The sequence below is a fragment of the Hibiscus syriacus genome, unplaced genomic scaffold, assembly GCF_006381635.1.
Source record: "Hibiscus syriacus cultivar Baekdansim isolate YM2019G1 unplaced genomic scaffold, ASM638163v2 tig00006449_pilon, whole genome shotgun sequence".
Lineage (NCBI taxonomy): Eukaryota > Viridiplantae > Streptophyta > Magnoliopsida > Malvales > Malvaceae > Hibiscus > Hibiscus syriacus.
Window position 1 is genome coordinate 106013 of NW_024062099.1, and position 25244 is coordinate 131256.

At 29.3% G+C, this 25244-nt stretch overlaps 1 protein-coding gene and 1 pseudogene across 1 annotated transcript; both read right to left on the reverse strand.

Moving 5' to 3' along the window:
• Positions 1-3860: 3860 nt before the first annotated feature.
• On the reverse strand, positions 3861-4942 carry LOC120200704 (annotated as a pseudogene).
• Positions 4943-8913: 3971 nt separating this feature from the next.
• Positions 8914-9635, reverse strand: LOC120200689. Its single transcript, XM_039201456.1, has 2 exons — positions 9494-9635; positions 8914-9332 (listed from the first exon to the last, which is right to left on the reverse strand). Exons 1-2 carry the CDS (start codon positions 9618-9620, stop codon positions 9058-9060), a joined length of 402 nt encoding a protein of 133 aa, XP_039057387.1. The 5' UTR covers positions 9621-9635; the 3' UTR covers positions 8914-9057.
• Positions 9636-25244: the final 15609 nt, after the last annotated feature.

Sequence of the window (25244 nt, forward strand, 5' to 3'; positions counted from 1 at the left end):
AAAGCTGAGCATCAGGTTCCGTCAGGATTGTTACAACCAATTTCAATTCCTCAATGGAAATGGGAAAACATAACAATGGATTTTATCACGGGGTTGCCTTTAACTCCGAACAAAAAGGATTCAATCTGGGTGATCGTAGATAGATTGACTAATTCAACCCATTTTATTCCGGTACGAACTGATTTCTCCATGGATAAGTATGCGGAACTGTATATTAGAGAGATTATACATTTGCATGGTGTACCTATTTCCATAGTTTCTAATCGAGATCCTAGATTCACATCACGGTTTTGGAAGTTATTACATGGAGCACTGGGAACTCGGTTGAATTTCAGTACAGCATTTCATCCTCAAACCGATGGTCAATCCGAGTGAACTATTCAAATTCTGGAGGATATGCTAAGAGCTTGTGTCATTGAATTCAAAGGATCGTGGGAAAGGTATTTACCACTTGCTAAATTTGCGTACAACAATAGTTATCAATCAAGCATCAAAATGGCTCCCTATGAAGCTCTATACGGAAGAAGATGTCGTACGCCCTTGAACTGGTATGAACTTAAGGATCGAGAAGTTATTGGTGACTAAATTGTAAAGTCTCAAAATTTGGTGGTTAGAATAAAATGAATGAATAGTATAAAGATTTATATGTAAATTATTGTGTATGATGGAATTGAAAGGAAGAATGAATGAAAGGACAATAGAGTAATTGCAAGGAAAAATAATTAAAGAAAGGATAAGTATAAATATAAGGATACACGTGGGTGGAAGGGGAGAAAACACCCAAGGCTTCCAGAGTTCTCTTCTTTTTCTTTCTTCCTTGTGCGTGTGAACCAAAGCAAAGGTAAGATTTCTGATTATTGAGTTTCTTGTTAAATTTAATATTGGGTTTTGATTATTAGATGATAACTAAGCTTAAAGAAAGCTTAAGTTATCTTAACATCAAAGGATGATGGAGTTAGGAGAGATTTAAGATTTGAAGGTCTTAAATGAAATCTTGGAATAGAGTTCATAACTAGAATTGAAAGTTAAATTTGACTTGTCATCAATATAGTTAAGATATATGAAGTGTTAAAAGTGGAATTCAAACATGTTGAATTATTGATGTAACTCTTGAATTTCATATGAATGATAGAATTGGAGGTTTAAGATGAAATAAATGAGTATAAATTGGTTTAAGGATGTGTACTATAGTTAAGAATGAAAAAGAGGATTAAACATGAAGGATTTAATCCAAAATGAATTAATTTTCGGGTTCAAAAAGAGGATTCTGGGCAGAGTGCATCGATGCATATTCATAGTGCATCGATGCATCAAGGTTAAAACCCATAAAATTTTTGAACTGTGCATCGATGCACTCTTTTAAAATAAAAAGATCGAATGCAATTAGTGCATCGATGCATAATGCATGCATCGATGCATCCCATTAATAATAAAACATCGAATGCAATTTATGCACCGATGCACAAGTAGTGCATCGATGCATACCTTCATTAAAAGAGGAAATTGGCATTTATCTTAATCTAAAAAGTGAACCATTAAAGTATATTAGCTATAATACTTATATAGATCCATGTGTGATTATGTAGATACTAAAAGTAAGCTTATTCTGGAACGATCAAAGGATTAGAATCAAATCAAAGAAAAGCTAAGGCGAGTGCATACTATATGTATAGTATAATGGAATAAGACTTGTGATAAGTCTAATTCCTATATTGATTTTCATAGTACAATAGTTGTGAGCATGCATACATGATAATTATTGTAATACATGCATAAGGCATATATATGTTCATGTGATTGGATAAATGATGTATATATATATGAATAGATTCAAATACACATGTGATATGATATGTGATATGAGAACATGACATGAGCTACATGATCACAAGAGAAATGACATGAGCTACATGATCACAAGAGAAATGACATGAACTACATGATCACAAGAGAAATGACATGAGTACATGAACATATGAAATATAAGAATAATGTCCATAGTATACGATATGAGAGCTATAGGTGTAATTGGCATGCCAAGAGTCGAGGGTATAATAGTCCTTCGGGACATAGTCCTTCGGGATGTAGTGGTCCTACGGGACATATATGACAGTCCTTCGGGGAGAATACTGAACTAAGGTTCGGTGCCCCATGAGGGAATTGATACGAGTTGTGGTGACAGCATTAGTGCACAACCTCTATGTACTCACATACCTCTATGTACTCACATACCTCTATGTACTCACATACCTCTATTCTCAATAATATACATGGGCAATTGAAATACAAAGTAAAGTGAAAGTGATACAAGAAGGTAAGTTTTGTACATGCATGATATGATTATATATGTTATTGTGTAATAGATACATGCATATTGAAATGTCATGAAGGAAATGGTAAGAATGCATATTCATTTATTGCCTCACTAAGTTTATGACTTAGCGTGTAAGTGATTTACACGTAGGTACCAAGAAATAAGAAGATTCAGAATAGCAGTGGCACGGACAACAACATTACTAAGAAATCATATCAGAAGTAATTGACAAAGTATGTATTTTGTTGTGTAATAAGTGTTGGTAATAAGTAGTTAATTACGAGTGCTCTGATCAATTTTGTATTAAGTGGTCTCTTTTATGTACATTAAAGTATTTTGTTTTAATGAAAGTTTTAAATTCCCGGGATTTTTCTTTAAGAATCAAAGTTTGAAAAGTCAATGTGACATCTCGGAATTGTATTCGGGTCGAATATGAGTTAGGGGTGTTACAATATAATCATGTATCAATTCTGACATCTCTATGTCAATGACAACTCGTTGTCATCAATCAATAACATGTTAGTCTTAAGCGTATTATTATTGTCTATGCTCATAATAATACTTGACTAGAGATCTTTTAATAATAACAATTATGTCATTATATGGACTTTATTATCTTCCAGTTTATGTTAAACACATATATATAATTGAAAATAATAGATGCAATGCCTTTATTCAATAAAATCGGCAAATAAAAGTATTATTACAATCATCATATAATTGGTCTTTGGGCATACTCTAACATCAGCATCTAACTATAGTTCCACAATCACTGTCTCAAAGTTTGAGTATGAGTATTTAACTGGACATGCAGGTGGAACCGAAGAAATAGCGGATAAAAAGGTGGCGGCAACTCAGGCATGGAGTGAAGCTTTAAAGGCTAGTGAGAGGGAGATATTGATGAAAACTGAACTAGCTCATATGGAGCTTAGAGAAATGAGTAGATGAGCATGATGTATCAGCTTCAGCAAATACAATTGATTAGAGTTAGATCCACGAACGGCAGTGGCAATTGGACCCCGTCACAAAGAGCAAAGCTCCGCCTCAACTGCAACAACGGAGGGTAGAAGAAAAGAAAGTCGATGCCAAATTTAACCAAGCTCTTTAATGGCAAGAAAGTTGACAAAGATGAATAAGCTGCTGGTAAATCGTTGTTGTTCTGTCTTTTTTTTACAAGCATTTGATTGCAACACGTTCAGGTGTTCTTTATTGGCCTCGCTTCTTTTTAACTAAAACTTGAATATGATAAGTGTTTAAAGCATATTAGCAATGTAATTGTGGATGAGTTTATGTCCATGGTTCAGAATGTTCTTTGATTTGCAAATGATATCAGTTTTCAATATGGCTTGCATCATGCATGGCTCATTTTAGTTCCTGCTTAGATCAGATGTTTTCCCATTTGATCCTTTTCATGGCGTTTGCAGACAATAATTTTCAATAGTATTATCAGAAAAAATATTTTTTTCAACAAAATCATAATAATAACACAAATATAATTAATCAAAGTGATGCAAAATCAAAAGATGAAAAGGATACATATATTATTAACGGAAATGAATACTAATTTATTGGCACTTTGCCACTCCTTGTTCATGGGCCTCTTGAAGCTGCTACATTATTTTCTGAGATTGGCTCCACAGGCATTCTTTCCCTCGCATTGCTTGCCTGCCATTTTTCCAGAAACACAGAGTCAATCATGTATGGTTTAGGATTTTAATTAGTAATAAGAGATGAAAATGAACTTGTTTTTGCCAATTTGTAGAGGCGGTGATGGCAGAAAACACCAAGGCCTGAACAGTAGTACCGGAGAGGATCCCAATCCAAAGGCCCTTCCCTCTCAAATTAGCTAAAAACTCAACAAAGCAGCAAATGGAATTGCCAGTTGGTAATATGCCCCAGGATTCACATACGCTCCAATATGCTGCCACCCGGTTCCTCTTGCAACACCTAATCACCCATAGACTTGATTCACTGTAAATTGCAGTGTTTTTGTAAATACGTGAGCTTGACACAATGCATGCAATTGGCCTGTGTGTCGAAGTTGCAGAGGAAAAAAATTATCAGAATATTATATCAATTAGAACAAAATCACTTCTAATTTTTAACACGATACAATAAATATATTCTCTTTCTTTCATTCTATTAATTTCTCTTTACTTACTAACGTGTTTCTTTTGCAGAAATACTCTACTGACAAAAGGTGGTAAGGGAAACTGACCAGAAAGTACAACTCGTAAGCTGTCCATGAAAACTGCAACGCAAAGCGGAGGAATAATTTGTGCAATATAATTCACCACTGCCTCTTCATTGCTAAATATGTATACAAAGACGTTGCGACAAGAAAAATAAGATGATGGCCACCATGATCGGCTCAATTAATGCTATTACCGTTGCAACAATTACAGATAGTCGAGCTGATTCTGGATTTCCACCTCCTAATTCATTCGAAACCCTCGTGCTGTCATGTTTACTCATCATAAATTCCATGCATCTTAGATCATACATACGTACATACAGACACACATATATATATAGCTAATTAATAATGAGGAAAAGTTATGATTTTACATTGCAGCAGCGCTGATCCCATATGGTACAAAAAAATGTAATCCGATGATTGTCATGCTTTAAAAGTGCAACAGTCGAGACATAATTAGTATAAAAGAAGAAAAATAAAACCCTAAAAACTGAAGTGAAGATTGAAGTTCTAAAACGCTATATTATTACATTACTGAATCATTAATCGAAAGAACCGATGTTTCAAGGGCTGAATCTGGTAGAAGACCTGACAGCAGTATAAGCAGTACGAATGACCATAATTCAATACTACAAAATTAACCAATAACCGAACCGAGTTAGATTTTGATCAGTTAATTCAATTAAAACGAAACAACGAACACCCCTTACAAATTATCTAAACCATGAAAAAGGCGGTTATTACATTACCAAAATATTACAGCAGAAGCCAGAAGGGAGGGAGTCCATAGCTAAAGAACTCTTTGACGCCTGAGAAAACGTACGTCCTTGGCGAGGAAAGCACGAGATTTCTCACATGCTAAAGAGTACCTCACGTAAATAACAATCAATACGGCATTAACCCAGAAAGCTAATCCGATCGATAAAGCAGCCCCAGTTATTCCCATACTTGTTTTGTGTGTTAGAAATTAGAGTCAGGCAAAGAGGTATATGGACAAGTACAGATGCAAAAGAGCTCAAGAACCAAGCTTTGACACTGGAGATATCGATTCAATGACTGGAGAATCGGGTTTGCAAGCAATGCAGGTATGAGCCAGATGGCATATCTGCCGGCTTCCATTGCAATTTATGGGTTTTGACCCATTAATACTAACAGTTTCTCCATGAATATCCATATAACGCATATCTGAATACAAATTGGATAGAGGGGGAGTATTGAACAGTAGGTGTAAGTTCCAAGCTTTTGATATGTTCAGCTCCATAAGCTTGTCCACATAAAGTCTCCAATGCACCAGAGATTCCAAACTGTTTTTGGCACATGAAAATGTACAGTGTTACTAAATTAAATAGGCATATAGTGTGCTTTTTTTTCGATTTGCATATAGTGTGCTTTCATTTGATGATGATCATAACATGCACGTATAAAAGACCGAAATTTATGTTAATGAGCCATATAAAGATTAAAGAGGGTGCTAATTTGCAGGTGAAAAAGATGGGAAATTAAGGTCTTAAGGGGGAGAAGACGTACATTAAGCTGAGGCCGGTGAAGTTGGCGAAGGAGAAACCCAATGCGGCCCCAGAAAGAGGTAGCTTACCGAGGTGGCAGACAATTATGACCGAGAAGACATGCAAAAGGTACTGCGTCACCGACACGGCCACCAGCGGTACCGCCATGTCGCTCACCGCCTTTAACTCCTCTGTGAATCCGCTCCATGTTATCTTCCTGTATGCTTCCGCCACATTTCTACTGAGCAATGCATCTTCCATTTTCTTCATCTGTTCTTTTCTCAACTCAACTCAACTCTTTATAATCGAATCTAAATGCTCATTAATTGAGCTACTGAACGTAGTTGGTTCAATCTATTCTATTTAATTTTGACATTTACATTTGCTTAGATAAGATTTTATGGGCTTTTTTTTAAAAAAATCAGCTAAATATTTCCTTTTTGACAACTAGAAGCTAGAATTAATAATGAAGTTGAAAGGAGATATGACATCACATCATATCACATTACATCATTTCTTTTTTCTTCTTTATATTTTAAAGTAAAATATGTAAACAATACATCAATTATAAGATTCTTTTATTAAATACACCTATTAATAAAAATAAGTTAATATGTTGAGATAAAAAAATCGAGTAAAATGATATATTAGTTGATAAAATTAATATAATATTTAACATTTACAATTTATTTTAATTTGAATTCAATTCTAAAAAAGTTAATCATAAAATTTTAATATTATATTAATTTAGTTATTAAAACCTTATTTTTCATTATCCCCTTTCATCTTTTGGACTAATTTCTTGTATTGTTTCTATGCAAACTAATTTGTGAGAACAAAACAAAACTCTCTATATTAAGTCCTTATATTTGAGTAGTCCTAGAGAAATATAAAGTCTTCTTGAAGCCATTAGAATCTTGGTAAAATTAGTCTTCAATTTGGATCCAAAAATTTATAGGATAAAGTACATGGAGAATCCTCAGTGTTGCTTGGTTTGTAAGTTTTAATACCCTAAGTCGATGACAACTCTTCCATTTTTGTTTCTATATTATTCTTTAAAAAGTATTATCCAATATGAATAATTCTTTGAAAAAAAATCGCAGTCCATTTGAATAAAATATGTCAAAAAATTGCATTAAAAAATGTTGAGCTGGGATTCTACACGAGAATGCTTCATCCGGTGGGTACTGCCTCACCCGCTGAGTGATCAGAAAATGAAGTACTCAACTTTTTCATGAGCACAAACTCAGAAGGCTACATATAGTATCGGATTTAAAAATATTTTTAAGAATAAATATACATACGTTAATAATATAAATTTTTTATATAGAATATATATAATTAATAAAGTAAATAACTAATCAAAATAAATACAAATTTTAAAGTAGAGAGTGTATTAAGCGTGAATCCACTGCTGTCTACACACTCAGAGACCGTATTAACAACCTTGTCACTCGAACTACCAAGTACCAACCTATGTTTTTCCTTAGAAAAACAAAATTACTGTGTTTGGATACCACCATGTAATTGCATGAAAAATATATTTTCATATGGGTGAATATTCGATCAAGTTGAATCTAATTGAGTAAAAAATTTGAATTACTCGATTTGACCCTATTTTTCCATTCAAATTTTATTTGATTTTTTTCCGATATGAGTTTTATAAAATTTGAGTCAAGTTTTTCGAGTTTATACTCATATTTCATTGTAATTATTTATAATATTATGGTTATTTTTAATTTAAATAACTTTCTCTAACCATATAAGATTTACATATAGATTTCTCCAAATTCTTTTTTATATGTATAAGTAAGATTTATAGTGTCATTTGAGAAAACAAATATCATCTGATATTATATATTATATTTATAATGTTATTTTTAAAAGAAATGATTCTAAGGGAAAAAAACAGTGATAATAATATAAAGGAGTCATGGAATTGATAGGAAGAATTAATTTATAAAAAGTTACAGTTGAATGATCAAGTTAAATAAAATACAAAGTTAATGGACTAAATTATAAAAATATGGATTGAATTTAAATAGATATTTTATAGTTTTAGAGGAACATGTTGTTCAAATTTGATCAAAGACTTAAAATGAATGAAGAAATGAAGAAAATGATAAAATAAAGCAAAGTCAAAAGACTAAATTACAAAAAGATAAAATTTATTTTCAAAAAGAGAAATTGAAGCTATATAGGTATTCTATAGTGATTTTAGGAGCAAGTGGTTTAAATTTGGTCAACATGATCTTGAAATGAATCATGAATTGAAGCAATAGAGAAATAAGTGATTAAATTGCAAAACGATCAAATTACTTGGACAAATATCATAACGACATCGTTTTGAAATTTGATTTTCAATTTTTTGAATTAATAAAATTTGAACTTGACTCGAACTCAAAACTAATTCATTTATTCGAGTTGAATCAAATAACTCAAAATTAAATAAAAAATATTTTTTCTAGTCAAATCGAGTTTTGCTCACTTCTAATTCTATAATAATAATTACACTCACATATAATTACAAAATATTCTAATTTTCTCGATATATTTAATTGACAAAGTATAATTACATCTTGATTCTCTATGTAATATTTAACAATAAAAGTTGTAATTATATAGTTATTTAAATTTAAATTATTAACTCATATTAATTATAAAACTAAATAGTATATTTAAGTAACAAAGTCTTGAATAAATTTCAATAGGAAAGCTAAGCGTGGCATCTAAATGGCTGTCCCTTTTTCCCATATGTATGGGGTAAGGGGGAGGTAAGATAGTAGGTTACGCCCAACACTAAGTTGAGAGCAACTTCCGTAAGAGACCTCCGAATTATGAAATGCCCTCCGTGAGACTCGATCCCACGACCTCAAGGTTAAGAACCTTGTGCTCTACCAACTAAGCGTGGCATCAAACCATATAAACTATGTTTTGTACAACATGATTTGATGAAGTTAATCAATACAAGAATATGAAATGTATTTGCTGGAAAGGCCCATCTCCCATGCAACAGTACGCATATACATGGGGAATCTAAATCATTGATGGAAATGAAGCAGCAAAGAAACAAAGGAAAGGAAGAGAGTGCCAGTAAGGCAAGTGAAGCCGATAGTTGCCCCAACCAGACCCACAAGTTGAAACAATTCTGATCCATCTCTTCTTGCTTTATAATCATACCCACCACCATAATTCCACCCATACTTATCTTCATTTGATCTGCAAAATTTATCCATCTTCTCCCTCATCTTCACCTTCTCTATTCTCTCCCTTAACACTCCCATATTCGCATCCACCCGACTACTCGATCCATCTGCTGCAGAAATAAACAAACAAACATAAATACGGCGGGTTTAATGCAAGTATAGATATAATCCATATAACAGTTCTCAACAAACGATATTTCAAAGACTTCTCTTTATAGAATTAGATCGCCACGCATCAAGAAAGCAAGATAATAGATGATTGTAGATTTACCTTCTTCTCTAAAGCTTTGAGCTCTGACACGAAAGGCTTGACGAGTATAAGGCTTGGAAGATGGTGAGATTGTGGCGAAAGTTGAAGGTAGTGAAGAAGAAGCCATGGTGATGGTGCAATTAAACATGATTTAAGTATTAAGACGGCTAAGGAGAAATATATTATATATTTGAATATGGCTAAGGATCAGTCTGAAAAGATGTGTTTCATGGAAGAAGATATTGATCATTATTTTGATTCAACTTCATATTTAATAGTCAAATCTTTGCAATTAAAAATTTGAAGCGAAATTTGGAACTATTCTCTTGGATGATTCAAGTAAAGCTGGTGTCTATATATAGAGAAAACTCCTAACGTTTTATATAACTAATATTTTAATAAATACATTATCGAATTTAATAATATAATTATATTTATCGTGATTTTAAAATTTTAATTTGATATAATAATTTTATTTTACCGGTAAGATTTATTATTATTATTTATATATATTTAAGTATTAAAGTGTTTATATTAAACTGATGTGACTTCTAAAATGGTGTTTTCTTCATGTGTTTTAAATTACTTTACTTCCACGAAGAATAGTAGAACCAATAAATTATATAAATCAGATCGTGTTTATCTTTTTATTATATCATATTTTTTGTTATTTTGTACTATCAATATCTTCATTTTACTCTTTGAATAAAAAATAATTATATTTAATTTCATAACATCTTAAATATTATAACATTAATGATATCAATGGAATAATATATATAATTTATATGTTACTTTTTTTTCTTTCATAAATATATGATCATAGAATTTCATAAATTATTTTAAAAATTATTGAAAGAATTATGATTATAACAATCATAATAGTGTTTTAAATTAAGCTTACCGCTAGGGCTGAGCAACGAAATCGAAGAAACCGAAAAACCGGCACAAACCGAGTAAAACGGTTCGATTCGGTTTGACATTATACGGTTCGGTTTTCGGTTCGGTTTAAAGTCTTCATTCTTTTGATTCGGTTCGGTTCGGGTTTTTCATATGAAACCCATTTGTTCCATATTAAACCGAATAGGCAATTTTTTTAAAAAAATTATAGTTTCAAGTGATTTTTTCATTGAAAACCCGAAAAACCGAACCGAACTGAAAAACTCGAACCGTTAAAAAAACAAAAAAAAAACGATTTCGGTTTTTTCGGTTTTTTAACCATTTAGTTTCGGTTTAAATATTAAAAAATCGTTTATTTCGATTCGATTCAATTTTTGGTAAAAAACTAAACTGAACCGAACCGAATATACCCCTACTTACCGCAATGGGTTAAGCATTTATTATATTTGCAACCACCGTAACCTAATTCTTAATGCATAAACACAATGCAGAAAATACATGGACACAATGCATAAACGATTATAAATTTTTTTCTTTTCTTATAATAGCAGTTATAAAAATGGTTTTTTACTTAAATATAGTGTCCTATTATATTTATTATGAAAATAATTTTTTAATAATTTATAAACTGAGTTGAGAATCTATCAACCAATGACACAAATTTATATAAATTTTCTTAATACAATATCTAAACTACTCAGACTCCTCTCAATCCATGAATTAAAAGATAATAGATAATTAACTCACATCTTGTGTGTTATCACTTGATTAGTAATTAAACTTTTTTTTTAAAATATAATAATAAAAATTAATATTTGAATTTTTATTAGAAAAGTTTCACTACGTATGATAATTATAAATTTATTAAATTAAATTCTAAATAATTAAGTAAATCTATGCTTTCTATATACCCATTTTAATTGATTTTATGGTTGTCTTTCCGATTTCTCAGGATTTTATTCAAACTAATATGATTGATTTGTGTCATATACTTAGTTTTGGTGAGTAAATCTTTCAACGAGAATTTTATGCATACACAATATCTCAAACTGAATATTTACTTAAAAATATCAAGATGTTTACCACTTAAATCAACCCGTTCATAATTTGAATATTTTTTTTAAGACTAGCATGCTGGGTTCCAATCAATGTCAAAGTCTTGATTTCCATAAAATTAGGGTAAATCACATGGCAAACACTTGGTTTGGAAGCCAAATTAGCGGAAAGTGTTCACAATTTTTAGCGGAAAGTGTTCACAATTTTTTGTTTTATATTTCTTTTCTTTGCGCCTATTTCGTTTGGTTATATTCAAATAGGTTCCATTTTTCTACGAGTAAACTACACCTCATAGTCATTGGACTAATAGTAAAATTAAATTTACATTATTTTATTTTACGATATTACATTTCTGTCATTAAACCAATTTTTTTATGTAATTAAACTGAATAATCAAGAACCACCCAGAAACATGACAAAAAATTGGGCCAAAATCGCTTTCTCGTTGTTTTCTATTGATTTTTCAATGTATTAGACCAGTTCTTTAAAATATTTAGCCCATTACATTCATTTCTGGCCCAGACCCAATGAACCCGTCCAGTTTAAATGAACCAGTGAAGTGATGAAACCATTCAATATTACATAAAAAAAACTAAAAAAAGAAGATGAATTAATAGCTAATTAAAAAATGGATCTTCATTATTTGTTATTTTTAGCCGGGTCTTAGGTTTCTGTCTATATGCAGAGACTCTTTCGCAGGGATTATTTTGCAGGGATTACTCCCCATTACAGAAGCACATATGATATTAATGACTGCATATGAATACTGTTTAACTATGTATTTATGTAATTATTTATACATGCATTGCATTTTATCTATATTTTTAATTTTCTGACTGCCGGAGGTCTTTCACGGAAGCTATTCTCAACCTGGCGTTGGGGGCAGCCTACTACCCTACCTCCCCCTTACCCCATACATATGGGAATTGGGTTTTGTTGTTGTTGTTGTTGTTGATCTTCATTATTTGTCTTGTACGTTAAATTCAAAAGCTAATTAAGGCTTAGGCACCTATAAACTATGAACTTTGTTATCTGATTGCACGATAATCCACTAGCTGTATTTGTCATGTGGCTTTTTAGCTGTTCTACATTAATATATACGTACATATATATAGTAAAAGTACACTAATATAATTGGATTGCATGGTTAATGTGACATCTATATTTAATCACTTCCGATATATTCCGCGAAATCAAATGTTAGTAAATGGTCTTTTTGATAATATGAATGAACAATATTTAGATAATCATCAACTTCAAAGAAATCATATGATTTTAAGTACATTAATATAATTGAATTGCATGCTTAATGTGATATCTTTAATATAAAAATATTATTTTTTATCAACATTATCATAATTTTTCAGCTTGATTCAAAGGTTAGATGTTGAATTCTTTTCAAGAAACTCGAGTTCAAATATGTATCGTCATCTTATTGGATAATATTAATTTATTCAAGACTGACGTATGAACACAACACGTTAACTGTCATCGATAATAGTATTCAAAATGTAAGTGATCTTAAAGTTCAACCCACTTTATTCTTTTTAAAATTGAAAATAAAAACAAGCAAAAAGAGTGGTGGCCAACCAATCCATTTTGATGAAAGGATCTTTTTTGCCACCTTCTTTAGGACTTGTAATTGTGGGACATTAAAAAAGAAAAAGAAAATGTAAGGGTTCTTGGAACCATAGCCACGAAGATCACAATGCAATGTTAGGGGGAATATATTCCATGAAATTATGCAGAATTAGGTTCTCGAAAATATCAACCATCCACCAATGGTTTGGATGATAATAAGTGGATAGAGAACGTAAAGGAAGGCTGCTATGTTTTTGGCAGTAGATACCTTGAATTTATGTTCAAGATAGAGACACCAAATGTCCGATTTCGCATCTATTTTGGCAACAACGACTATATCTACCTTGTCTTCCCAACAAGGCAAAACAACATTGTTCTATGGTTTTATTAAATTACAGGGAACAAACAACAATGCCTGCTTCATCACTCATCTCGATTCATTTTCTTCGCTTTTTTCCTTCACATTTTTAAATTATAATCATGCAAAAAAAATATTCGAGCAAATGTATACATAAGATATACGTACATTATTAATTAGTAAGAAAAATTCTGAACAAATACTACCTTATCATCATCTAAACTATTAAAAAAACATTCTTTAAAAAATCAAATAATTTTTTTTTAAAAAAAAGTCAATATAGTAATTTAAAATATTTGACATTTCGTTCGTTTTTAAATTTTCATTAAGAAACAATCTATATTTAAAAAAAATTAAGAATTGGATTTAATTAAAAATGAATAAAAATAATTTATTAAAAACATAAATGTTGAGGACGAAAATTGACACTATACCTTAATTTAATTATAAACCTTCAACCGAACCATGTACTTGAACCAAGCACATTGTTTACCTTGTTCTTTGTCATGAAAATACATATTTGTTTTTTCATTACTTGAAACTTCATTGATAGTTGCTATATTTAATCTAAGCTATTAATTTATATGCATGGTTTGTGACGCCAAGATTTATATATTTGGTAAAGTATATCATTTTCATCAAATTTTAGGGTTTGTTTCATTTTTGTCATTGGACTATAAATTGTTTCAATTGTATTAATGTATTTTTTGAATTATTTTTTTATTGAATCGTTCAATTATTAATAATGGGATGATGTGATATTATTGGCGACGACGACAATATTAATTTTAGATTATTTGTTAATCCTTATTTTTCTCCTTTTTTTTCTTTCCTCACTTTCTCTATAATTTAAATTATTTTTTTGTTTAATTAATTTCTTATTGTATTAAATTGTGGATATTTTTTATTAATCTAGGGTACGTACAAGGTAATATATGTTTAAAGATAACTCTCAATCTTTTGACATTAAATGCTTGTTCCCCTGACATTTCTGGTGTCCGAACTCATAACTTCAAGGAATAACAACAATTCATTTAACACATAAGTCATTGTATATATATTTTTTGTCAACTCTAATAGCACTTTTTTCCTTAAAATTAGATTTGTTATCGTCTTTCCATATACGTAAGGCATTTATTTGAATATCCTGTTAAATTATCCATGTTTTGGTTCCTTAAACTAGATATTGATAGTTATTATAATCACCGAAGATGGATCACGATTGAATTGTGGTAATGTCAATTTGTTAACGAGTCATTATTACTATATGTATCTTTATGTTAATGTTGATGGTGTTATCATTCATTGTAGATAGTAGTGTTTATTTGTATCTATCATTTGTCTAAAGTATTTAATTAAATTTTAATTTTGTATGATTATTTTTATTTTTAAGTGGTTAATTTATAATTTAAAAATAATCCGATATATATGATTAATTTATTATTCTTTTTGTAAACTCTGGTATTTTTTAATTTAATAAATTACTCACTAGCTACCACTAGTTTAAAAAATCTTATTATAATCTAACTAGACTATGATAAAACCCTTTAAAAGAATCAAAGTTATTATTTTATTAATAAACAATTTACAAGTAATAAATAATTAATACTATCAATAAATAATCATTGAAGTGAAGATGCATGATATGTGATGCCAAGATTAGACAATGCAAAATCAGGACAATAAACAAATAAATTAAAATTTAAGGTTCTTGAATATTAAATTTCTATTGTTTAAATCATCTCTTTGCGTCGCAAGCACCGTTCGCTATTTAATGAAATAAAAGAACATTTTGGACTTTCCCTTTCACGTAATCAAATATGTTTTTGGCCCTTGTGTTGCCAAAGAATTTTCATAATTAAATTATTTTATTTCTTCTTCAAGAAAAAAATATAATTACTTTTTTTAAGCAACACACTATAGAAATAAATCTATTTTTTGTTATCTATATTATTAATTAAATATTTCATTGAATTGATATATCAAGTTATATGAATATTAATTAATCTTGATAAAGAATTATAAAGGTCTATTGTGAGATAATTTTTGTAATTTAATTTATTCTATTTACAAAGAATTAAAATTTTAAACATTATTGAAAATAATTTAATGCTTCATCATATCAAAGCAATTAATAACTAAATATTTGTTTGAAATGTCTCAAATCATAAAATAATTTTATATGATCAATATATGTTATCATACATTTTTTTTAAGTAATTAAAAATTAGAAACACATTAAATTATCCCAAATTAGAAAATCTTACTCCAATCTGTGATAAACCTTGAAGAAGTCAAGTTCCATTTTTTATTAAATAAATTGCAAGTATAATACTTATTAATCATATTAAATAAATAATAATTAAAGTAATGGTGCATGATATGTGATGTAAAACCAGGACCACAACTACTAAAAACAAAATTTTAAGATTCTTGAAAATTCAATTTCATGAAATAAAAATAATTAATTTATGGGATGAGGTATTAGATCCCTTAAGTAATATTAGAAGTATGAATTTTGATATTATGAGTGAAGTAAATTAGATTAAAAGAATCATCCTTATAATAGATTTTAACAATATTTAATTCAAAATAATTAATCAATAAATTATATATAAGTGATTTAAAAAAAATAAAATATCAACAAGAAAGACTTGACTTACAATTTAAAGAAAGCAACTTGAATGAACTTATTTTTTTCACAAGTAATAGTGACATATATATGACACAAAGTCAAGCTATAATTGTAATCTATATAAAAAAACCAAATTGACAAATTGCACCGAGGATCTGTGGGTTTAATGGTAATCACAGACCTATTACAAATTCACGGGTCAACTTTGTAATTCCGGTCTTCAGTTTCTTATTCTAGAAAAAGAAAACATTTTATTTTTTTTTCATGAAAATTAAAAAAAAAATCTTTTTTTTTCTTTTTAATTCTTAGTATACGTTTTGTTCTTTTGACAGTTTCAGAAACAAGCTATATAAAACAGTGGTGGTCGAAACTTAAAAGATTCTGGTTTCGAACTCAAGTTTAAGGAAGTATTAATATAAACCAATTGCTTTCAGTGATTAGATGGAGTGATATATTTTCTTTTTTGACGTTTTGAGTTTAAATAACAGATTTGTATGGTGTATATATTATCAATAACTAACAAAATAATGAATAAATATTATCTTCTTTTTTTTTGAAAGAAATCAATAACTTTATTCAAAATAAAAAATATCTTGAATTACAATAAAAAATTTACAATCATAATTGTAAATTAAGCACATAATTAGGACAATTTCCTATAATCATTGAAATAAAATTAGCAATTTAAGATCACATAAAGACCATATAAGGAAAGATTAAAATATAACTAAAAAAACTCGAACAAAAATATGTACAAATAGATTTGATCGTATCAACAAACGAATCACAAAAAGGAATTAAGCTACTGAAAAACCATCTACAAACTGTAAATAAAACTCGAGCGACGTGAAAAACTATCCATGAACGCATCATGAGTATCCAAATCCAATCCGATGGTCCAAAACATAAAAGGTCAACAATATAACATATAGACGTCATCTTGATAAGTCGTGGCGAGGTCTAACTAACCCTTAGAAAATGATAAGTGAAAACAATGACCGAAAAAGCTATCAAAATACAGACGAAAATGTGTCAAAAAGCAAAAGAAAATATGTCATAGAGACAAAAGAAAACATGTCATACATATAGACTTATTGAAAATAAAAAACAAGAGAAAATTAAAAGACAATATAAAATATTGACAATCGACAATCAATATTAAAGTTGATGTCGTCGACGATTAACAAAGACAAAAAAAAAAAGAGATAAACGATTTACCGATGAGAGAAAAATAAAAGAGATAACTAACAGGAAAAAAAGTTTCATATTCCCAATTAAACTAAAAACTTCAAAAAAAATACTATCTTAATTGATAATATTAACCATGACCAACCAACGTCACACACTTGGCATTATTGGGTGGGTCTTCTAGCAGGAGTTTTTTGCATACATAAAGATTCAAACTCGAGACATTGCTTCAGCGATATCAAACTGCTTACCACTTGAACCAATATTAGAAGTTTGAATTTTTTATATTGTGAGTGAAATGAATTAAATTGAAAGAATCATCCTTATAATGATTTTAACAATACTTAATCTAAAACAATAGATCAATAAATTATATAAAAGTGATTTAAAAAATAAAATAACAACAAGAAAGACTTGACATACAATTTAAAGAAAGCAACTTGAATGAACTTATTTTTTTCACAAGTAATAGTGACATATATATAATACAAAGTCAAGCTATAAAAAAAAAACAAAATTGACAAATTGCACCGAGGATCTGTGTGACCTATTACAAATTCACGGGTCAACTTTGTAATTCCGGTCTTCAGTTTCTTATTCTAGAAAAATAAAACATTTTATTTTTTTCCATGAAATTAAAAATATTTATTTTCTTTTTAATTCTTAGTATACGTTTTTTTTCTTTTGGCAGAAACAAGCTATAAAACAGTGGTGGTCGAAATTTAAAAGATTCTGCCTTCGAACTCAAGTTTAAGGAAGTATTAACATAAATAAATTGATTTCAATGATTAGATTGAGTGATATATTTTCTTTTTGGCGTTTTGAGTTTAAATAACGACATCTATATGATATATATATATATATATATTATCAATAGCTAACAAAATAATAAATAAATATTATATTCTTTTTTCTTTGTTCTTTTTTTTTTTTGAAAGAAATCACTAACTTTATTTAAAATAGAAAATATCATAAATTACAATAAAAATTTACAATCATAATCGTAAATTAAGCATATAATTAGGACAATTTTCTATAATCATTGAAACAAAACTAACAACTTAAGATCACATAAAGACCATACAAGGAAAAATTAAAATATAACCAAGAAAACCCGAAGAAAGATATGTACAAATAGATCTGATCGTATCGGCAAACGAACAACAAAAAGGGATCAAACTACTAAAATACCATCGACAAACTACAAATCAAACTCGAGCGACGTTAAAAACTATCTACGAACGCATAACGGGTATCCAAATTCAATCTGATAGTCCAAAGTAGAAAATATTAACAATATAACAGATAAACACGATCTTTATCAATCGTGGCGAGGTCTAACCAACCCTTCGAAAATGATAAATAAAAACAACGGCTGAAAAACGTGCCAAAATGCAGAAGAAACGTATCAAAAGACAGAAGAAAACATGTTATAAAGACAAAGGAAAACATGTCATACAGACAGACTTATTGAAAATAAAAAACAAGAAAAAAGAATAAAAAAGAATAAAAAAATATCGATGATCAATAATCAAAATTAAAGTTAGTGTCGTCGTCGATCAATAAAGACATAAAAAGAAAGAGATGAATGGCTTACCAATAAGAGAAAAATAAAAGAGAAAAGTTGCATATTCCTAATTAAACTGGAAACTTCGAAAAAATACTATCTTAATTGATAATATTAATCATGACCAACCCTCTTCACACACTGATTTTAGTGAGTGAGTCTCCTAGCAGAAATTTTCTGCATACACAAGGATTCAAACTCAATACCTTTCTTCAACAATATCAAACTGCTTATCACTTAAACCAACTTATATGGTAAAATTATCTCATTGTTAAATGATCATTCATGTAGTGTACCTTATTTTTATTTTAAAATCTCGTTCTATCATAAATTTTTATTTAATTTTACTCTTCATTATTGACTTCATATCTATAAATGAAAGAAATTTTAAAAAAAAAATTATATTTACTTCTTTTATCAATTTAACCTTTAATTTTTATTGAGTAAATTAAAAATATCATTAATTAAAAATTAATAATTATCACTATTTTTAACTTTTAAGGGTTAATTTATTAAAAGTTATAAATATAGATGATTAAAAAAATGTATTTACCTTTATATAATTATTAAACTATTAATTAATGATAAAATTAAACATAAATTATAAAATTAACTAAGATTTTTGAAATAAAAAATAATATAGAAATTTAATTATAAAAATTATTATAAAAATAAATTTAATTTTTAAAATAATACAATTTTTTCAAACATATCTAAACCTGATCTATTTTATGAATTGATTATTTAATAAGAGTTTATACTTCCTTTGTTTTGGGTTCGGTGACTTGTTAATATAATTTTACCGTATGATAGTGTTATGTTTGTAAATAACAAGGATGCATTGAATTTAGCACATATAGGAACAAGAATATTGTGTGAACCCCAAGTTTGGTGTGTCTTGGTTTTGTCTGACTCAATTTCACCTATCCTACCTTCATATGACAGGATAATATAACTTTTCTCATAAATAATTAATTGGTCTTACATATATTACAGTGGTAACTTTTTATTATTATTAAAGTTTGTAATAACTTGAATTATTTTTATTAAACATTAAAATAAAATATACTTATCTTAGCAGTTATATCCTTAATAAAAAAACAATTTTAATTATTAATTATGGAAGAATGTGTGTTTACAAAATTGAATTTGCATATTAAATCTCAGGGCGAATTCAAAAACAGTGAAGCATCACCAAAATTAAAGATGAATAAGAGTCTATTAACATTTTTTTTGAGTTAAAACTGAATTAACAAAAAAATATCCCAAATTGACTCGTACAATATGAATACATGAAGATATTTACTATCATGTTAATAAGAATACATGAAGAGCATCAGACGATTTTCTAAGACAATCGGATGATCTAATTACTTCTAGATTACACAGCACACCAGATTATATATAGCATGAGAAAAACGTTGTGTCTTCCATGCATCCTGCCCCGAAGACATCAAATGCTCCCGACATCTTCGTACAAACATAATAACAAACATCCTGATTAAAAAAATAAAATTTTCAACACCTCATTTGAACCAATTTTTTTTTCTAACTAAAAATATATATTTTTAAGAATTTAGGTAAAGTATACTGGTCTCGATTATAAGACACTATTTTGTTGAGTCGTTTGAATGTTGAAAATTACAAATTTGTCTCATAATTATAGGATGATGCTTTATAGAGTCTCCCAATTATTAGAAGTTACAAAATGGTTACTCGACTATTCATATGTTCTAAACTCGTCCTGTTAAAAAAATGACGAACATCTGAGTTGGACGTTAACAAGCTGACTCAATATGATTCATATTTTAATGATGCCTATTAGCATCGATGTTGCTTTCAAGCATTGGCTCTACGACATAATGTTTTAAAGCATTGATTTGATGATATAATGGAAACAAAGACTCAATTCACAAAGCATAACTCAAACAGTTTTAAGATCAAATTGTATCATATCATAGTGATTAAGTTAACGTCCAGCTCAACCGTCCGTAAAAAATAAAAGAGAAAATAACCTCAGTGACCGAAAATGCCTTGTAATATACGATTTTGACCAACTTTTTTTGGATTTGCCAAAATGACCAAGTAAATCGCAATGCGATCGATAATTCGCAACGCGATATCCGGTATCGCAAATCAGTTTCCAGGTTCGCAACGCGATAGTCGAAGTTCGCATTGCGATTTATTCCAAATTCGTTGCAATAGGCGAAGTTCGTGTTGCGATTCATTTCAAATTCGTTGCGATAGTCCAAATATTGCATTTGTTTCTTAAGAATTTTCTCTAAAAAAATAGAATTCGCGCGGACGTGTCGAAGACACGTATTACCACGACCACGACCACGACCACGACACGGGACGGGACGGCGGCGGCACGCGAGAGTCCCCCTTGTTCTCTATCACTCAACAAAAAAGTGGGAAAGGCAAGCCTTAAATACCATTCCCAATAGTGTTTCTAATACTATGTGAGATTGAGCATTACCAACACTTGTTTTCAATACCATTACCTTCATTGTCTGTAAGAGTTTAATTTTGAAACTAAAAAAATATTTATTCGAATAAATAACTTACCCTTTGAGGACTTTGATGGAAGAAAAATATTAACTAAACAAATGCAAAGGAGACAATGATGGAAGTTTTCAACTGAGGATGCTACTACGAAAACTAGCTGATAATGACACAAAGGAAACATATCGAGTTGTTTGGTCATCATCTACTCTTTGCAAGTAAGTCATTTGAACACTATAAGAACCCGAATCAGAGTTAGTTTTAGCAATTACTTCATTTATGATCAAAGTCCTCAAAGGGTAAGTTATTTATTCGAATAAATATTTCTTTAGTTTCAAAATTAAACTCTTACAACAATGAAGGTAATGGTATTGGAAACACTATTGGGAATGATATTTAAGGCTTGGTTTTCCCACTTCCTTGTTGAGTGATAGAGAACAAGGGGGACTCTCGCGCGCCGCCGCCGTCCAGTCTCGGGTCGGGTCGGGTCGGGTCGGGTCGTGGTCGTGGTCGTGGTTGTGGTAATACGTGTCTTCGACACGTCCGCGCGAATTCTATATTTTTAGAGAAAATTCTTAAGAAACAAATGTAATATTTCGCCTATCGCAACGAATTGGAATGAATCGCAACGCGAACTTCGCCTATCGCAACAATTTGGAATGAATCGCAACGCGAACTTCGACTATCGCGTTGCGAATCTGGAAATTGATTTGCGATACCGGAGATCGCGTTGCGAATTATCAATCGCATTACGATTTACTTGGTCATTTTGGCAAGTCCAAAAAAAGTTGGTCAAAATCGTATATTACAAGGTATTTTCGGTCACTGAGGTTATTTTCTCAAAATAAAAAATATGAATTTAGAACATATAAATAGTCAAAATTTATAATTTTTAATATTTAGGAGACTCAACAAAATGATATTTTATAATTAAAAAATTATTTTATAATTTTTGATAACTAAAATACTTAATAAAATAATACCCTATAATAGAAGGACTACCCGAATTTCTTAGAAGCAAGACTTTGGAAATTGAAAGCCACCGTATTGAGACGGTGCATGCACCCAAACGGCACGCGGTTTGTACGGTGAAGGAGACGGATTACAAACAGCCACGTGTCACTCAACAATGGATATCCTATTCCGGGTGATCGACCTTCTACGGGTCCAAAAAACCACGACACTGTCGACTCGATAAAATATTTTTTTCCTTTTTTTTAAATTTTCAAAAAGCTAAATTATTTTTCTTATTATATTAATATTATATTTTTCTTTTTACTCTTTTAATTGAGGAAGCTTAGTCAAAAGTATTGTTCCCCTTTATCTTTGGAGCAGAGATAGGATAACTAAAAACAAAAGAAAATGGAAAAGGAAGCTTTTTGCCACAGTTTGCTCGTGGCGCTTAGAAAGAAAAAAAGTATACTGTACTTTATGCGGAATAAATCTTATTTATTTATTTATTAAATTTATTAATATTTTTAGTTTAATTTTAAACGTTTTATTTCATATCAATTTCCTAAATTTAAAATCTTTAAATTGCATAACATTTAAAACTAAAAAATCTTTGGCATATTTTTATTATATAAGATATTAAATTTAAGATTAGAAGAAGAAACCATTAGACTATTGTTAAAAATTTAACACGACATTATAATACTATATTATGTCATCATAAAAAATTATAATATATATTTTTATCATATTATTTATTTTTCTATATTTTAATTTTTATCATATATATTTAATAAATGATCTCAATGATTAAAAAGAATGTTATTTTTTCTTGAAGTCCTGAGTTCTGCTCTGCAATGTTTATGTGTGTTATTAATGATTAAAAAATATTTCAAACATATATTACATTATAATCACTCTAAACTATTAAAGAAAAATAACCATATTTCTATTCAAAATATCCTAAACTCACACCTCGTGACATTATAAAAGATAAAGTAATACTAGTTATCCAAAATATAAATATAAATGTGCCTCTAAATTATATTTGACTATTTTAAATTAATTTTGTTCTTTCAACTTTGTTTTTTTCACACACACATATATATAATTAATTAAGGGGGAGAAACTACTTATTCCAAATGGTTAGATGGCCAATTTTTTCTTCCACCTAACCCCATTTCCCCAACCTACTTTTCAAGTTCAACCATATAAATGAGTGCACTAAAATTTAGATCTCCAAATTCTAATTGTTGACATTTGGATTGTTTGACGATTCAAATATGGAACTGTTAATATTCTTACCATACAAACTCCTATTTTCTTTTAGATTTTTTCAATATCGAATAAAGAATTAAAGACTTTAGTATTTTTTTAAAAATAATTAAAAGAATCTATTGAATTTTCGTATAAAACGCTGGAACAATTTATTCAAATAATAAAGCTTGACCAATTGCCCCTTTATTTTAGAAAATGTAATATGTAATTGTTAAGCCCCTAAAAGTAGAGATGGCATTTAAACCCGACCCGACCCGATCGGGTCGGATTTTTTAAAAATATTTTGAGTTCGGGTCGGGTTCGGGTTTAGAGTGAAAAAAATCCGACCCGACCCGACCCGAAAAAATATATAATTTTATCCTATATATTTAGAGATAATTACAATAATACCCCTCTATATATATATATATATATTAATTAAGTCATTGTTTTTATTGAATAAAAATAATTTTTTCATTATTTCGGGTCGGGTCGGGTTTCGATATCATATATTCAGGTTGGGTCGGATCGAGTGAAACCTTATTTTAGTCAGGTCGGGTCGAGTCTCGGGTGGAGACTCTCTTATTCTCGGATCGGATCGGGTGGACAAAAAATCCAACCTATTCCCATCCCTACCTAAAAGAAGTTAACACTTAACATGACATCATTGTATTAGTTAGAATTACTTTTACTTAAAGATCACTAAACAAATTATTTGGAATCGAGTCATTCCTAGATCTTCTAATATTTTAGAAATTTAAGGTTTTCTTTTAAATATCTAAAACTATTAATTATAATTTATGAATAAACTTGAAATTTAAGCCTATAGTTTTAAAGTCACGTCATCAGTTTTTTTTACTAAATTAACGAAGAACTTTAATAATTAAATTAATCGAATATTTATATATACGAAGTTAAAGACCATTATTTCCTTCGTCCCTCCGCGTCCACTGAGAGACATGGGACTTAACTAAAGAGGCGAAATTAGAGGAAAATAAGAGAAGATGGTATTATTTTAAGTAATTAATTTAAAATTGATAAACCAAGGGATGAGCCGGTAATTTAACCTCTAAACAGCCGGCCTTTTCTGACTAATTACAAGATACCCCTTCACGGGCGATAATTTCGATTTGCACCCAACTTTTTTAATCTGCACAAAGAAATTAATAATTCTTTTTCTTTATTGTCAAAGAAATATAAAATTTTAGGATAAAATACGCAAATGCTTCTTCTTTTATAAGATACTATTTTATTGAGTCATTTAAATATTAAAATTAATAAAATAATCTATCGAATATAAAATATTATTTTATTGAGTCTCTTAATTATTAAAATTTATAAACTATCATCTGAATATTCATATATTCCAAAACCTGTATTTTTTGTTAAAAAATTGACGTCCATTTGAGTTGGACGTTAACCTATTGGTTGTGATATAACAAAATCATATTTTAATGATTTCTAGTGATATCACTGTTATTTTCAAGCATTGACTCGATGTCACAATGTTTAAAACACTGACTTGACGCCATAATATAAACATAGAGTTGATCAAAAAAATACAGTTTAAACAATTTTGAGATTAAATTTATTATATTTCAGTCAATAAATTAACATTCTACTTAGACACTATTAATTTTTTAATAAAAAAAATTAAATTTAAAATTTATGAATAATTAAGTGATCATTTTATAATTGTTAATAATAAAATTACTTAGTAAAGTAATATCCTTGTTTACTTGCAATAAAAAAAAACAAATTGTAAAGCAACCGA

Bases quoted from the DNA above. Each gene is read 5' to 3' on its own strand.
- LOC120200689 (XM_039201456.1), bottom strand. From the start codon at position 9,620: ATGTTTAATTGCACCATCACCATGGCTTCTTCTTCACTACCTTCAACT. The intron at 9,333-9,493 runs GTAAATCTACAA...TTATTTCTGCAG, and splicing joins TCAAAGCTTTAGAGAAGAAG to CAGATGGATCGAGTAGTCGG.